This window comes from Sphaerodactylus townsendi, linkage group LG04 (assembly GCF_021028975.2).
Source record: "Sphaerodactylus townsendi isolate TG3544 linkage group LG04, MPM_Stown_v2.3, whole genome shotgun sequence".
NCBI classification, from domain to species: Eukaryota; Metazoa; Chordata; class Lepidosauria; order Squamata; family Sphaerodactylidae; genus Sphaerodactylus; species Sphaerodactylus townsendi.
Window position 1 is genome coordinate 102,081,701 of NC_059428.1, and position 14,419 is coordinate 102,096,119.

At 39.2% G+C, this 14,419-nt stretch overlaps 1 protein-coding gene across 1 annotated transcript in view; it reads right to left on the minus strand.

Annotated features, from left to right (window-relative positions):
• Positions 1–6,155: 6,155 nt before the first annotated feature.
• The window catches only part of CUL4A (cullin 4A), a 45,878-nt gene continuing 37,614 nt past the window's right edge, over positions 6,156–14,419 (minus strand). Inside the window, exons 9-14 of the mRNA XM_048494109.1 lie at positions 13,605–13,712; positions 12,199–12,312; positions 10,864–10,969; positions 9,534–9,706; positions 7,816–7,968; positions 6,156–7,428 (exon numbers count right to left, since the gene is read on the minus strand). Coding sequence (XP_048350066.1) covers positions 7,333–7,428; positions 7,816–7,968; positions 9,534–9,706; positions 10,864–10,969; positions 12,199–12,312; positions 13,605–13,712 — 750 coding nt within the window. The 3' untranslated portion in view covers positions 6,156–7,332. The remainder of the gene's footprint in view (positions 7,429–7,815; positions 7,969–9,533; positions 9,707–10,863; positions 10,970–12,198; positions 12,313–13,604; positions 13,713–14,419) is intronic.

A 14,419-nucleotide genomic window follows, 5' to 3' on the forward strand; every position in this document is an offset into this window, starting at 1 on the left:
GCTAGCGGTTGCCGTTATCTCGCGAGAACGCCAAGAGGGCCCTGCCCTTTTCGCAGCCTCAGCGTCGAAGTTCACTTTCAATTCGACCGTTTCTTGCCCGTCCCTCCCCCAGCTGACGAAGTGGTCTTTCGTGATCAGTAGGCTTTCTGAGGGGACCTATAAAAGTGTGTGTCCACAGGAAAAATAAGAAATACAATAATAATAGTAATACATAATAATAATAATAATAATAATAATAATAATAATAATAATAATAATACAGTAATACATAATAATAATACAGTAATACATAATAATAATAATAATAATACAGTAATAATAAAACAGTCCAGCAAAAATTCAAGAGTCTAGTGTAACCTTCAAAATTACTCAAGTTTATTCCCCCACAAACTTTCAGAGTTCCCTTTATCAGATGCATTGGAGAGCATCTCTTAAACTGCTGCTTTCATTTTTGCAACATTAAAGCATCGGCGGCGGGAGGCGGTTGGTTTGAAACAAGATTCAATAATAAAGAGTAGTCGGTTCACGCACAGAGTGAGCAAGGCTGCAGTCCTACAAACACTTCTTTGTGGAGGAGAGATTAAGTTCCGTTGAAGAAAAGGGGACCTACATCTCTTACTCTTGAAAACTTGTGGCACAAACGTGATTTTATATGGTTCAATTGGATTTTTGTTTTCGTTTTTGGATACAGAGTTACATCCCTTAGAGGATTCTCATTAGGGAGAGACATATAGAGTTAAGCCAAAAGTATTGCAATGTGTAATGGTTGCCAAAGTATCCCAAAATCCCTTCTAAGGTGCTGAAGGTGTTGCTCTGAGGGATGCCATCTTCCAGAAAAGCAAGAAAGCCAGGGCTTCACTGACTGAAAAAGCCTACCGTTTTTAGGCAGTGGTTTTTGTGAGCGTTGAGGAGCAACTTAGTGGTTCTCAACCTGGGGGTCAGGGCCCCTTTGGGGGTCGAACGACCCTTTCACAGGGGTCGCCTAAGACTCTCTGCATCAGTGTTCTCCATCTGTAAAATGGATAAATGTTAGGGTTGGGGGTCACCACAACATGAGGAACTGTATTAAAGGGTCACGGCATTAGGAAGGTTGAGAATCACTGCAGTAAAAGTATAAAATAAATTGTGAGGGGCCTTATTTACTCTGTTATGACGTTTTAGTAGGAGTTGCATTAGGATGCACATTATTCAAATTAGAAATAAAACGTAATTATTTCTATAGGCATTATCACATGAATGGTGTATTCATTTAAAGATACACAGACTTAGAACAGCTTTGTCAAGAACCCATGCGTTTTATTGCCTAACAATGCAGTGTGCCATAGAACATTGGCCTCTTGTAACAATGCACCAAAGGCATTACTGTGTAAAACATTATGCCTTCTCCCTATGTGTAAGTAATATGTAGGATGATCACATGTAGGGCAGAATATGTAGGAGGATGATTACATGTATTTCATGGGGGAATTCACACTTATTCTTAGCTTGGTACTGTAACCAAAATTTTCCATATGTGAAAGGTGTTCTATTACTGGCCTAAGTCAATGACATGGTATCCCCCTAAAGATTCAGATTCAAGTAGGGTTGTCAGGCCATAGCCAGCAACACCCAGGAGCATTTAGGGGCAGGGATTTGCATGCTGGCATCATATTGACATGCTGACATACTTTTGGTTAAAACTGGAAGTGATGTCATAAAGCACCCTACTATTAGCAAAAAAAAAAAAAAACAACCTAGGATTTTTGCAGATCCTACAGAATCCAAATCTCTTCCAATGTGCTGGTGCAATAACAATACGTATATCATTCTCCCAATGATGTTTCTGACACTGAAGGAAGGTCTTAGGTATGGCAATCCTAGATCTGAGGAAACCCCCTCACCCAGCATATGAGTACAAAGTTCATTGTAAACATAGCTGATAAATGGCAAGTCTTCTTTGTCACAATTAGTACCCCTTTTTCCGGGAAATTAATACACTACAGTGTATGATGATACATGATTGAATAGTTGTGTTATGAAATTAATTTGGTATTACAAATATACTGCTACTTGTATTGTGAATATATGATACTTTGTCCTAGTAACACATTTTATCATATTATTTGCTGCAAAATTTGTTCTTTCTGTGTTCCACTTTTTTCATCTTTAGTAAAAACATGACCTAAGGGCCAGATTCAAACCCCCACTCTGCCATGGAAGCTTGCTGGGTGACCTTGGGCCAGTAATACAATCTTAGCGTAACCAACCTCACAAGGTTGTTGTGAAGAAAGAATGAGGTACACCACTCTGGGCCCCCATTGGGGGGAGAAGCAAGGTATAAATGAAGCAAATAAGAAAATAATCACATCTTATACCTTTTCACCTTTTCATAAATATGCTACAACATAATAATTTCAGCAGTAAAATAACTTTAGGTTTGATTTTAAAAGTGAGCCCTGCATGTGTTTCAGTTTCTTCTCATGGCTTCAAAGTCTCTAAAATTTTTACATCCCAACCTGAAGCCGGTGGGCCAGGGTGGAGGAAAAGAGTGGGCGAAAATTAATATCCTCTCATCAGACTTGTTAATTGTGCATTTACTCACTGCTTATTTTCAATGTGTCCTGAATGCTTTTGATCACCAAACATAAAACAGCACTTTAGAGTATTAAAAACAGTTAACATGCATTATCTCAACCTTTTTAACTTTTAGGTTGCTTTCTTATGTGCATGAACTTTCATTTTTACAAGTTACGTAACAATATAGCCGATTGCTATATTCTGTGGGTAAGTGGATTGCGTGTCCACTTTGCAGATGTATGTTTATTACATAACCCCTGGAGCTTCCACAAAGTTATTTTCATTTTTTCTATCCCATAGTATTACTGTGACAATAGTTAATAATTAGCCAGCAGAGGTGTATCTAGGGAAAATGTAAACCGGTGCAAAATCTGAGTTTTCTGCCCCCCATCCCCCTCCCCCATGGGCAGCCGCCTTTCCCCACCACGATCAAACACCATTTTTTTTTGCACCGGGTCATCTCACCCAGGGGGAAGGAGGAGGGGTGTGGGGGGCAATTTTCCACTCCCCCCCAGTGACTAAATGGCCACACCCCGGGGACATTTGACCCCATATATCCTTCTGGGCGGTACGCCCCATTATCCGGTCTTCTAGTTGCCTGCTGTATGGTTACTGTAAAAATAATCTCTACATAACTAGCCTTTATAAATCATGAGAAGTTTGGCAATAATTTCCTTCTCCCTCCTTCAATATCATCACTGTTATGTGAAAAACTGTTTGGAGATTATTAACACTAAAATGGTGAGTTTGATAACACTCTAAATATTACTCATTTTTATGGACTGTCCAAAATGTATGCATACATGTTTAAAAGCGCATGAAAGGCAACGATTTTGCATAAACATCTGACAAATGAACATTTGTTGAGTGCTTTTCTTAGTGAGTTCAATGTGTTGATTCTTTTTAACCGTTTTAATTGCATCTTGATATGTAATGATCCTACAAGTTATTAAACAGAACTCTGATTCATGTTAGAAAGCTGTGCCGGCAGAAATGACACAATAAAATGTAATAGTTTCTACAATATTTTAATATGAAGTTCTGGCACTGAGATAGTTAATGTCTTCATGCCAAAGGAAAAATGATCTGTGTCATCTGAATATCACCACAATTAACTCTCACTTCCCACTTCATAACTTCCTTGATGCAAACATTCTCACACTTTTACAGACCAATGGCTTTCTTCAGCAACCACCATTATTTCCCTTTTGCTGCTCTTTCTTCCCCATTCAAGACACTTAACAGTTTAGAAAGGGTTGTTGCTTTTTTTGCCACCAAGTCACAGCTGACTTATGGCAATCCCTTGGGAGGTTTTCAAGGCAAAATAATGTTCTGAGGTGGTTTTCCACTGCCTGCCTGGGAATGCCTCCATTTGCCAGTGTAGACCTATACCAGCAAAATTAGTGGTGCAGCTCATTGAGCTGCATAGACCACTTTCACAGGGGAAGGGACAGTGTTGCTTTTGGCACAGCAAGTCTCTTTGGAGACTGAGTGGCTGCACAGTACTGTGCTGATTGAAGACCATACACTGAACATGAGTCAGCAGTGTAATGCAGTAGCTAACAAGGCAAATGCAGTTTTGGGCTGCATCGACAGAAGCATAGATTCCAGATCATGTAAAGTGATGGTATTAGTTTGCTCTGTATTCAGACACTCATTGTATTAAGTTTTGGGCATCACAATTTAAGGATACAGACAAGTTGGAATGTGTCTGTCATGGCCGCTCCTGCTGTAGCTGAGAGCTCATCCAAGGAAGAGTTAACTGAGCCTCGCAGAGAGATGGCAGCTGGATCAGCAGAGCCTGAACCAGCACAGGCTTCTGGCTCACAGCTAATTAGCAGGGCTAAGGGAGGTTCTAGCAGCTCTGGGTCTCCAGGTGTAAGTCAGAATTGCAGACAGAGATTGAGACTGGCCTTAAAGGAGAGGCACTGCTCAGCATTACCCAGAGTCTTTGCAGAAGCAGTCAAGAAGCTCTGGAGAATAAAAGGCCTTTGGCAGGAACTGCAGTTGCAAAGTGGATTCTACCCAGTGGTGGGATTCAGCAGGTTCGCACCACTTCTGCAGAACTGGCTGTTAAAATGGTGCTTGTAAACAATCAGTTATTAAATTATTTGAATTCCCACCACTGGAACCGGTTGTTACATTATTTGAATCCTACCACTGATTCTACCTGACCTTGCCTGCACACCACTGCCATCTCCAGACCTGACTAACTATGAACCGGCTTCTGACCTTGATTCCTGGATTCTCCTGGTTAATGTATATATTCCTGGCAATTGACTTCTCTTTGGACTTTGTGTAACAGACTTCCCTCTGTGATACACCTCTGAAAAATCCAGCCACAGATGCAGGCAAAATGTTAGAAACACAATCCACCAGACCACAGCCACACAGCCCAGAAAACCCACAACAACCAGTCTCTTTAGACTCTCTCCTGGACTTGGTAATCTTTGTCTTTATTCCTTGTTGAACTGCCAGCAGCCCAGCCCCGAGCCTCTTGAGTGCTGCGTGTTACTGTGGCACCACACCTGCCCCGCCCAACCAGCACAGTGTACAGAAGAGGGCAACGGAGATGGTGAGAGGTATGGAGACCAAGTCCTATGAGAAAAGGTTGAAAGAACTCAGTATGTTTAGCCTGAAGAGCAATGGCTCAGAGGTGATATGAAAACCCTCTTCAAGTACTTGAAGGGCTGTCGTTTAGAGGATGGTGCGGAGTTGTTGTCTGTGGCAGCAAACAACTAGATCAGAACGAATGGGTTGACATTAAATCAAAAGAGTTTTCAGCTAAACATTAGGAAGAACTTCCTGACAGTTAGAGCAGTTTTTTTAGTGGAACAGGCTCCCTTGGGAGGTGGTGGGTTCTCCTTTGGAGGTTTTAAAGCAGAGGCTAGATGACCACCTGACAACAATACCTATTCAGTGAACTTCGCAGATCATGAAGGACGGCAGAAAAGGTTGAGTTAGTGCTTGGCTCTTGTTGCCCTTACTGACATGCCTAGGGTAATGCCAGTCTCTGAGGGCAGGAGACAATTTTCTGCCAGGCCAGACTAGCCAGGGATCCTGGTGGGGTTTGCCTTCTTCTGGCCATGAGGGCAGTTTAAAATTTTCTGCATTTTGCAGGGGGCTTAAACTAGATGATATTGGAGGCCCCTTTCTACTCTTATGTTTCCTGGTAGCTCATTTCCTGGATGTCAGAAACCTTCATTGCAAACATCAAAGCTGCGGTAACACAGTAGCAGCAAAAAACAAACTGCAGAAAACCAAGGATGTATGTCTTAAAAGCAGTTAACAGTTGCTCACTAGAAAACTGAAAGTGCTTTTTGTTTTTATGCAAATCAAATAAAGATATATGGGCAGTTTTATAACGTTTGATGAGGCAAAACAAGACAGTAGTCTGATATGCCATTTTACACTCCATTGCGGATATTAAATTGATTGTGTGTAAGAAATTAATAATTAATACTTACCAAAAGATTTGTCTTAAACTGAAATTCACAAGTTAAAAGGAATAACCCACATTAAACAGGGTTGACATCAGTGTGTATTTTTTAGAGAAAAGGAAGGAAAATTCAGTGAATGCAACACAATCAACAGGAATATACATGACAAAAGAACTTTAATTTGCAAAACTCAAAATAGTCCATGGGATTGTATTTATATAATAAATCATATTTTATGCCAAGCGAATTCATAATGGTACTGGTAGCATTTATGACACAAAGGTCAAAGTTCTTCTATTTGCTTTTAATATGTCACTATATCTACCCAGTAGTTATAGTTTTACATATCTTTCATTCTCTGAACTTCAATTCACTTCCATATTTACAATATGAAACAAGCTACTCTAAAGTCTTTGTAGACAAACTATAGGAGCAATCCATTCTCTCCACTGCACACAACAATGTGCCTGCACAATTCTGAACGTGTGCGAGGGAAGTCACTGATACAGGAATACTCTTGCATGTGTGCTTTCCTGAAAACCTGAAGGGATGAATCTGTAGAGGGACTGTCCTTCGTATTTCTACAACAGGACTATGCATTGTCTGTCTAAGAATACACTGAATAGTAAACATTGCGTGTGCTACGGTTAAAAGCAAAGTTATCCTATATTTTGACATGAAAGGTTATGAACAATTATCCTGAAGTTAAGGAAGTACTCATTAGAATCATTCTAATATGGCCAATGAAGGAAGGGGGGGGGGATTTTACCAACAAATATCTTCAGCTCAAATGTATATGTTTTAAAGCTGTCATCTTCTTGGCACTTCACTTAGCTAAACTAGAATACAGTTTAGAAAGATGTGATTTTTTTAAAAAGCAAAAAAGAAACATGAGCGTTTTATGTACGTACTTAGAAATTCAGTGTACTCTAAGACAACTGACATACTTCAGTGAAGTTTTAAACAAAAATTAAATAATCCTTGAAACTAAAGAAGGTAGCATTAACAAGTCAATCAATAGCACAAGTAAGCCACCCAAATGTGAATGAGCTGAAGAAATACTTCATACAGAGAATGTTAACACTGACTCCAACTCATCTCCTCCCCCCAAATTAAACATCTTAAAAAAAAACAACAAGAGGCAGGTCTAAAAATAACTGAACGTTGCCATGGACTCTAGGCAAGGAGGTTTCAAGTATCAGCTGTGTATTGCAACTGATCGACTAGACAAACAAAATTCCCAGATGTGCTAAAACTAAAGTCCAAGAACAGCACAGGTATCCATTACTGGGAAACTAGTGTTCTTTTCTTTCATAAAAACAGTCTTTCTTCTTCATCATGCAACATAGTGGTACTGATTAGGATTATCTTTATCTCTCTCCATATAGTCTCTGTCTATGAGAGATTCAACGCGCTTTTTCAGGTCTCCGGGCTGTAATAGGAGAATAGAATGGTGCTCTGTCGTAAAGGTACATATAGATAACCCTTTATTTTTGAAGCATTATTATTCTTGTGACAGTAATATCATCATGATTGTGCAAACAAATCTGTATTTGCCAAATCTGGCTTTTATATTGTCTCCTCAATGACCATGGCACTTTACAAAGTAGAGAATTACAGATCCCTGCTTGTAGAAGCTTGCAACTGAAACTTTGTCACGGGAGACAGCAAGGGAAGAAGAGGGAGGCCAAGATAAACAGAGAAAGAGCAGATGTTCATTTCCTTTCCTTTTGTAGGGAACTGGGGTCTACCAAAAAGTTTCAAACTCTTCATGGAAAATGTGGGTTTTATTGGCTAGGAAGCTTAACATTTCACTCACCTTTACAGGAAATTGTAGCTGATTATACAGCTCTGAAACAAGAAGAGTGTGGCCAAGTGTCTTCCTCATCTTCATTATCCGTACTATAGCAGCATCAATCTGACATTGCCGGTCTTGAAACACCCTTTCAGTTGTACTTACTTGTTCCTCGACCTAAAGAGTAAGATTTCCATCACTTTCTCACACACAGTGTCACGCTTTTGCCTTTGATTAGCTTTTACACACAGACAGCATGAAGAGGGAATTAAATAAATGGATGTAGAACAAAAGGAAATGCTCTTTTTTTTTGCAATGTAGTTTTGCAAATAGTACAGAATAAGCACATTTTTTTCAGAGGTGGGGGATATCTATTTAGAGAACCAGGTCACTGGAGTGAAAGGTTTTAAGTACAATTATTTGTCCCTGGAATTCAACTTATTGTTAAAAAGGCATAAAGCTTTCTCAGCTTTTCCCCAAGCTTAGCAAGTAAAACTGAGAAAAGTTTACATGATGCAAACAAGAATGTTTTATGAATACACTCCATTTGATCAGATCTACAATTACCTTAGGTTTATTACTTTCAGCCAATTTTTAAGTTCATGGCTACAAAGAACTGCTGCTCCTCCAAGGTAAAAATCACACTGAAAAGTCACTGTGGTATATTACATAAATTGCTTATCCTAAAATTATGTTTGGGTTTCGGTAGAGATCAAGCAGACACGTACATCTGATCTACATATGGGAAAACATGTGATACGCAAATGATATCTCAACAATAATTCAAGTAACTCAAGTAACTCAAGTAACTCAAGTAACTCAACAATAATTCTTCTTCTCTTCTTAAAAGTGAGATTTCATCTGTGCTATGATTTCCTCATTACTATCAAGGCCAGTTTCCAATTTTATGTACTAGGTTTTTGGCAAGTAACTTATGCAGTGACATCACATTACTCAAATGTGTGTCCAACATGTTGCATTTGTGACCAAATGTTTCAAGATTAATATCAAAAATGTGCAGACACTGACCCTTTAGAACACACAGCCCATAAGTGAAAACACTCCATTTAAACTAATGCAGATTTTCTTCATAACTGCAGAACTTTCCATTATCTGAAAAGTACTCCTGAGTTCTAAAAGGTTGGCAAGAATATTTACATTAATCTCATGCTTGTAGTAGAAGTGCTTGGTAAGAACAATTAACACCCTGACCAGCATGGTCCAGGCTAGCCTGATTTCAGATCTCAGAAGCTGAGCAGGGCTGGCCCTAGTTAGTACTTGGATGGGAGACAACCAAGGAAAACTGTTGTGGCTGGCAGAGGAAAGCAATAGAAAACCACCTCTGTTAGGCCCCTTCCGCACACACAAAATAATGTGTTTTCAAACCACTTTCACAACTGTTTGCAAGTGGATTTTGCTATTCCGCACAGCTTCAAAGAGCACTGAAAGCAGTTTGAAAGTGCATTATTCTGAAAGTGCGGAATGAGCCTTAGTGTCTTGCCTAGAAAACCCTACTGGGTTGCCAAAGACAGCAGCAACTTGATGGCAATTTTCTCTCTCACACACACACGCATGCGCACACACACGAGCAATCAACAGGAGAGAGAAAATAATTAAATGAAGGAAGAAATGCTTGAGAACACACACCAATACAATATCACAGCATGTTCTGACTGTATGTCAGAAAACAAAGCACCAAAATAGCAGAATGTATCAAAGAGATGCCAGTGTTTAATACGTACAGTTTCTTTCATCTGGATTTGATTGATTTTTATTCTGAACAATTTGTGCTTGAAATCACCACTGAAGGTGAATTTGTCTCCATCTCCTATGTCCTTGCCTCTTGGACTTTTATTCAATACTCGTGCTTTTCCACAAGCCAGCGATTGTAAGGTTCTTCTCAGTTCACTGTCCTCTGCAATATAAGTTTAAACACAGAAAATTGGTTCATACTGTAATAATTAGCAGTGAGTCAATAAGGATATAATATCTATTTATACATTTGTACGTTGCTTTTCCCTCCAATGGGAACCCAAGAGATTTACAATATCATACTCCGCTGCTCCATGTCCTCATTTATCCTTACAGCAACCACCCCATGAGATAAATTAGGCTCAGAGAGCAAGCTTCCATGGCAGCCTGGTGATTCGAATCTGGGTCTCCCAGATCATGGCCTGATACTGCAACTACCACACAGTGTTGCTAGTACAAAAGGGCAGGCTGCAGAGGAAACAAGTTGGAAAAAGTATGTTATCTCTTTTACTTAAAGTGTTTAAGCTGCTGAGATGAGGCAAGAGGTAACCTGGATATTGTTCAGCCCTGTCATTTGCCACTTATTTTAAGAAGGCATACAGTGCCATGGATGAGGCACAAAGCTCCAAACTGCTCTTTCCATTTCCTCTTGCAGCTGTCTAGATACATTTCTGGCTTTTAAGACCAGAAGATGGGAGACAAACATACATTCATCCTTACACCCAGACAAGCTGAAATGACAGGCTAGACATAGCTGCATGCTGGATTCTCTCATCGCCTTCAGTGAATTTAGAAAGTGTGCTATTAATGACTTTTCTACATACAGTATCTACTGAAAATTAAGGTCCCAGGGTTCTACTACACAGTAAACATCAAATACAGCCACAGGAAGAGTTACCACTTTCACCCACCCACGTTACGTATTCTGAAATATTGTATATTTTAATGTATTGTTGAAGGCTTTCACGGCTAGAATCACTGAGGTGCTGTGTGGTTTCCGAGCTGTATGGCCATGTTTTAGTAGCATTCTCTCCTGACGTTTCGCCTGCATCTGTGGCCATACGTCAGGAAAGAATGCTGCTAGAACACGGCCATACAGCCCAGAAACCACACAGCACCCCATTGTATATTTTATTTATTATATTTACATGCCATCCCTCCCTTATTGGCTCAGACGTATTAGTGACAACTTTTAAAACATAAAAGTTGCCTATTGGTGTTTATCTACCAGTTAAAATTTTGCAACAGATTTCAAGACATCTTCCTGCTGGACTTTAATTGGATCACTTTCAAGATGTCTGCTCAAGAATCGCAACGTACCTATACCAGTAGCCATTTTAATTTCTTCAAAACCAAATTCATCTCCTTCATTGAACATTAAAAGTACTAATGTTTGGAAGAGTGATACTTGGAATTCCTTCTTCCCCTAAAGAAAAATCATATACACAACAAGCAGTTGAGATGGGGTTGGTTTGTTCCGTGTGATATTTAATTTGTTGAACATTATTTGATCAAACAGTGGTGCATAATTTTTTTAAAACCAACTTGTTACACCTTTGATAACATCACTTTCTTCTGTGCTATACCAGAATGTCATCTGGCATATACCAGGTACTCCCAGCTAGATATTATGCTAATTTAACAGGAGACATATTGATTTTGCTAGTTTTAACAGTTAATAATACTACATTCTTCAAACTTAAATTAGCTTTTAGACCTATTTGTTTTCAGACCACAAAAACTGCCATGATAGCTGGTCAATACCTTCAGATCTGCTTGGCTTAGCAACTGTGGATTTCTTTGTTATTTATTTACAAAATTTGTATCCTGTCTTTCCGCACTTACAAGAGCCACCATAGCAGCTATCAGTTTAAAACAAACATGATAGAATTACATCATAAAACTAATAAAATAAATTCTCCCAAACATGCATCATTAAAACAATTTTAAAAAGAGGGTTTTTAAAAAACAACAGCTGGAGATACACATACATACAAAACAGTTACAATATACATGAAGCATAAAAACATTAGTTAAGGAGGATCGTGTTTCTCTAAAATGACTGAATTAGAGGATCTTCCACATTATATGTTGTACTGCTCTGTCTATTCTGAATCTTGTCATTAACATTTCTTCTTACCAACCCACCTTGTTTAAATTCAAGCTCTGTTGTATAAAAAATAACCCATCTACTATATGATACAAATATCCTACCTGTTTCTCTTTATATACAGCAATGGGATGGCCAACCTATGGTGCTCCAGATGTTCATAGACTACAATTCCCATCAGCCACTGTCAGCTTAGCCTGGCAGGCCCTGGTGGGAATTGTAGCCCATGAACATCTGGAGCACCATAAATTGGCTACTCCCTATCAACAAGCAGCCAAGGTGATGCACTAACCTAATGGTCTTAAATTATCACATGTCTGGAAGTCTAAGAAATTTGCTTTCTATTGTTTTTATACTAGTTGCTGAGTGTTGGAAGTTTAAGAGTACACACTTCTTATTTCATTGTTTCTTGTTTTAGTATAGCTGGTAATTTGCAACAATCTTTAGCTTAAAAAAAAAGACTTTCTGACAACCAACCAATCTGCATCTTCTTAGGAATCTTGGCCAAAAGGCACAAGCCAATTTGTACACAAACACACACAAACCTCTTTAAACTCAGCTTTCAGGACAGCATGTCCTAAACTCGTCTGCCACTGAAGTTTTCGACCACTGTGCTTTCCAAGGTAAAAAGCCTTAAAGACTTCTTGGAGTTTAACCATCTACAATAATACCAAAAAGGGGGGAGAAATAAATAGATGCATATACACCACTCATATCATTCCAAGGCACAGACCCTTGCTAGATCTTTTGCACTAAAAGAAATGGCTCAATGGATATCTGTAACCAACAATATATAAGTATCAGTTTGCATAAAACCTGAGTTTGTCCAAAAGAATAGCAGACAGATCAGCTGCCTTGAAAACCAAGAGAATCCACATCTGTGACAATCTGTACAACTAGTTTTACAGAATTTTTGCTTTTGCACAGAATTCAGTATGTATTTTGCTTGAATACCTCATTAATGTAACTGCATATGGGAAAATACAAACTCCAGAGCCTTTGTGTTGTTTGGTGAAAGATACAGATATACTATGTTTAAATATATAGACAATCCAGGACCTTGTACTTGGCCCAAAATGCTATTTAATTCAGTTCCGAATGGAATAGAAAAGATGAAGGTTCTGCCCTCCACCCAATCCCCTGACCAGGGACTCAGATTAGCTTTTCACATCACTTTCCCCTCCTCCATTTGTGAGGGTAAGTTAGGCTGAGACACTGTGACAGGGTCAAGATCTCTCAGTGCGCTTCCATAGCACAACAGGGATTCAAATCCCATCATCCAAGTCCCAGAGAAAGCACAGATCAAGACAAATCAATTTCTGTGTTCTTCCATCAGATGTACGACAGATTCCAGTGTGAGTTAGGGAGTATATGAGGCATGTGCACCCACTGCACCAACACTCCCTCATGGGAAAGTATCACATCAATAAGAAGGCTAGCGTGGAACTGTCTTACTTGATGCCACAGCTTTCCACGTGCGGGAAGTTTTGATACATGATGTAATTCAAACAATATAACCTCAACTCTACAGTGTAAAGTTATATAGTCCCAGACAGAATTAGCAGAGCAGAAAACACCCAATCAGCACTTTACGATGACATCTCTGGGAGCCACTCTCTTGTAGGCAGATCCAGTAAAGTTGGCTGAGAAGCCACTCTTAGTACACATAAGCAAGTGTTAAGCTCTGATCTAAAGGGGTTAACCCAGGGGTCTTCAACCTGCGGCTCTCCAGATGTTCATGGACTACGATTCCCATCAGCCATGCTAGCAGGGGCTGATGGGAATCGTAATCCATGAACAACTGGAGAGCCACAGGTTGCAGACCCCTGGGTTAAACAGACTCTGGAAGAATCTGTACTTTACTCTGTGTATTTACAAGATATTACATGTGGGACAGCACGGAGCAGGGCAAATAACTAAAATGTAAAGGATCCTAATACTTCAGACTTACCTCTGGAGGTAAAAGGACATCCATAGGTGTGTAAGTTGGCCAGTATCCCATAGTTAGTATGTTTACTGTTAAATCTATATTCCCTGGGTCATTTTGATTTTGCATGTACTGTGATTTAAAAAAAAATGAAACAAAGGATTTGAAATCATACTGTTATGTAGAGTTAAAAGCAGATGATTACCAATTGCAATTTTGTACATTAAGATGTACTTTGTCCAATTGAACTATTTCAATTATTAAATATTTATAACAAACCTACATTTAATAGACAGCAACTCAATAAAAAAATTACCGGTATATGCAACTAAAATTAGATAGGACACAACATTTTTCAAGCTAACGTACTCTTCAAAAACTTACACTAATTGAAGATTATGAGCTTTCACAAGTAGTATGAAGGTGGGGTGGAGAGAAATTCTGTAGAATTTATTTCTCACATCTTGGATTCTGCCTAAACATTCCATGCACACATAAACAGAAATTTTGCAAAAGCTACAAACACATCGTAAATGCTATCCCTGAAGACTAGGGATCACCCAGGAATATTTCAGAAGAGTCATCAGAGCTCTCCTGGGGTGGGGGTGGGGGTGGGGTCCAAATATCCCCCCATCACACACATGGAAGTCTCCTTTAGGAGAGGAGGAATCAAAATATTCCCCCCATCACACACATCCAAACCCTCCACTGTACTGTGAAGCACTCGCATTGTGAACTAATTTTGACTTTCGAGAACTTTTTAACAAATATAACTGAACTCAAATTCTTTCCATTCCAAACATGTTTAGAAGTATCTATACAATTTAATAATAAAATCT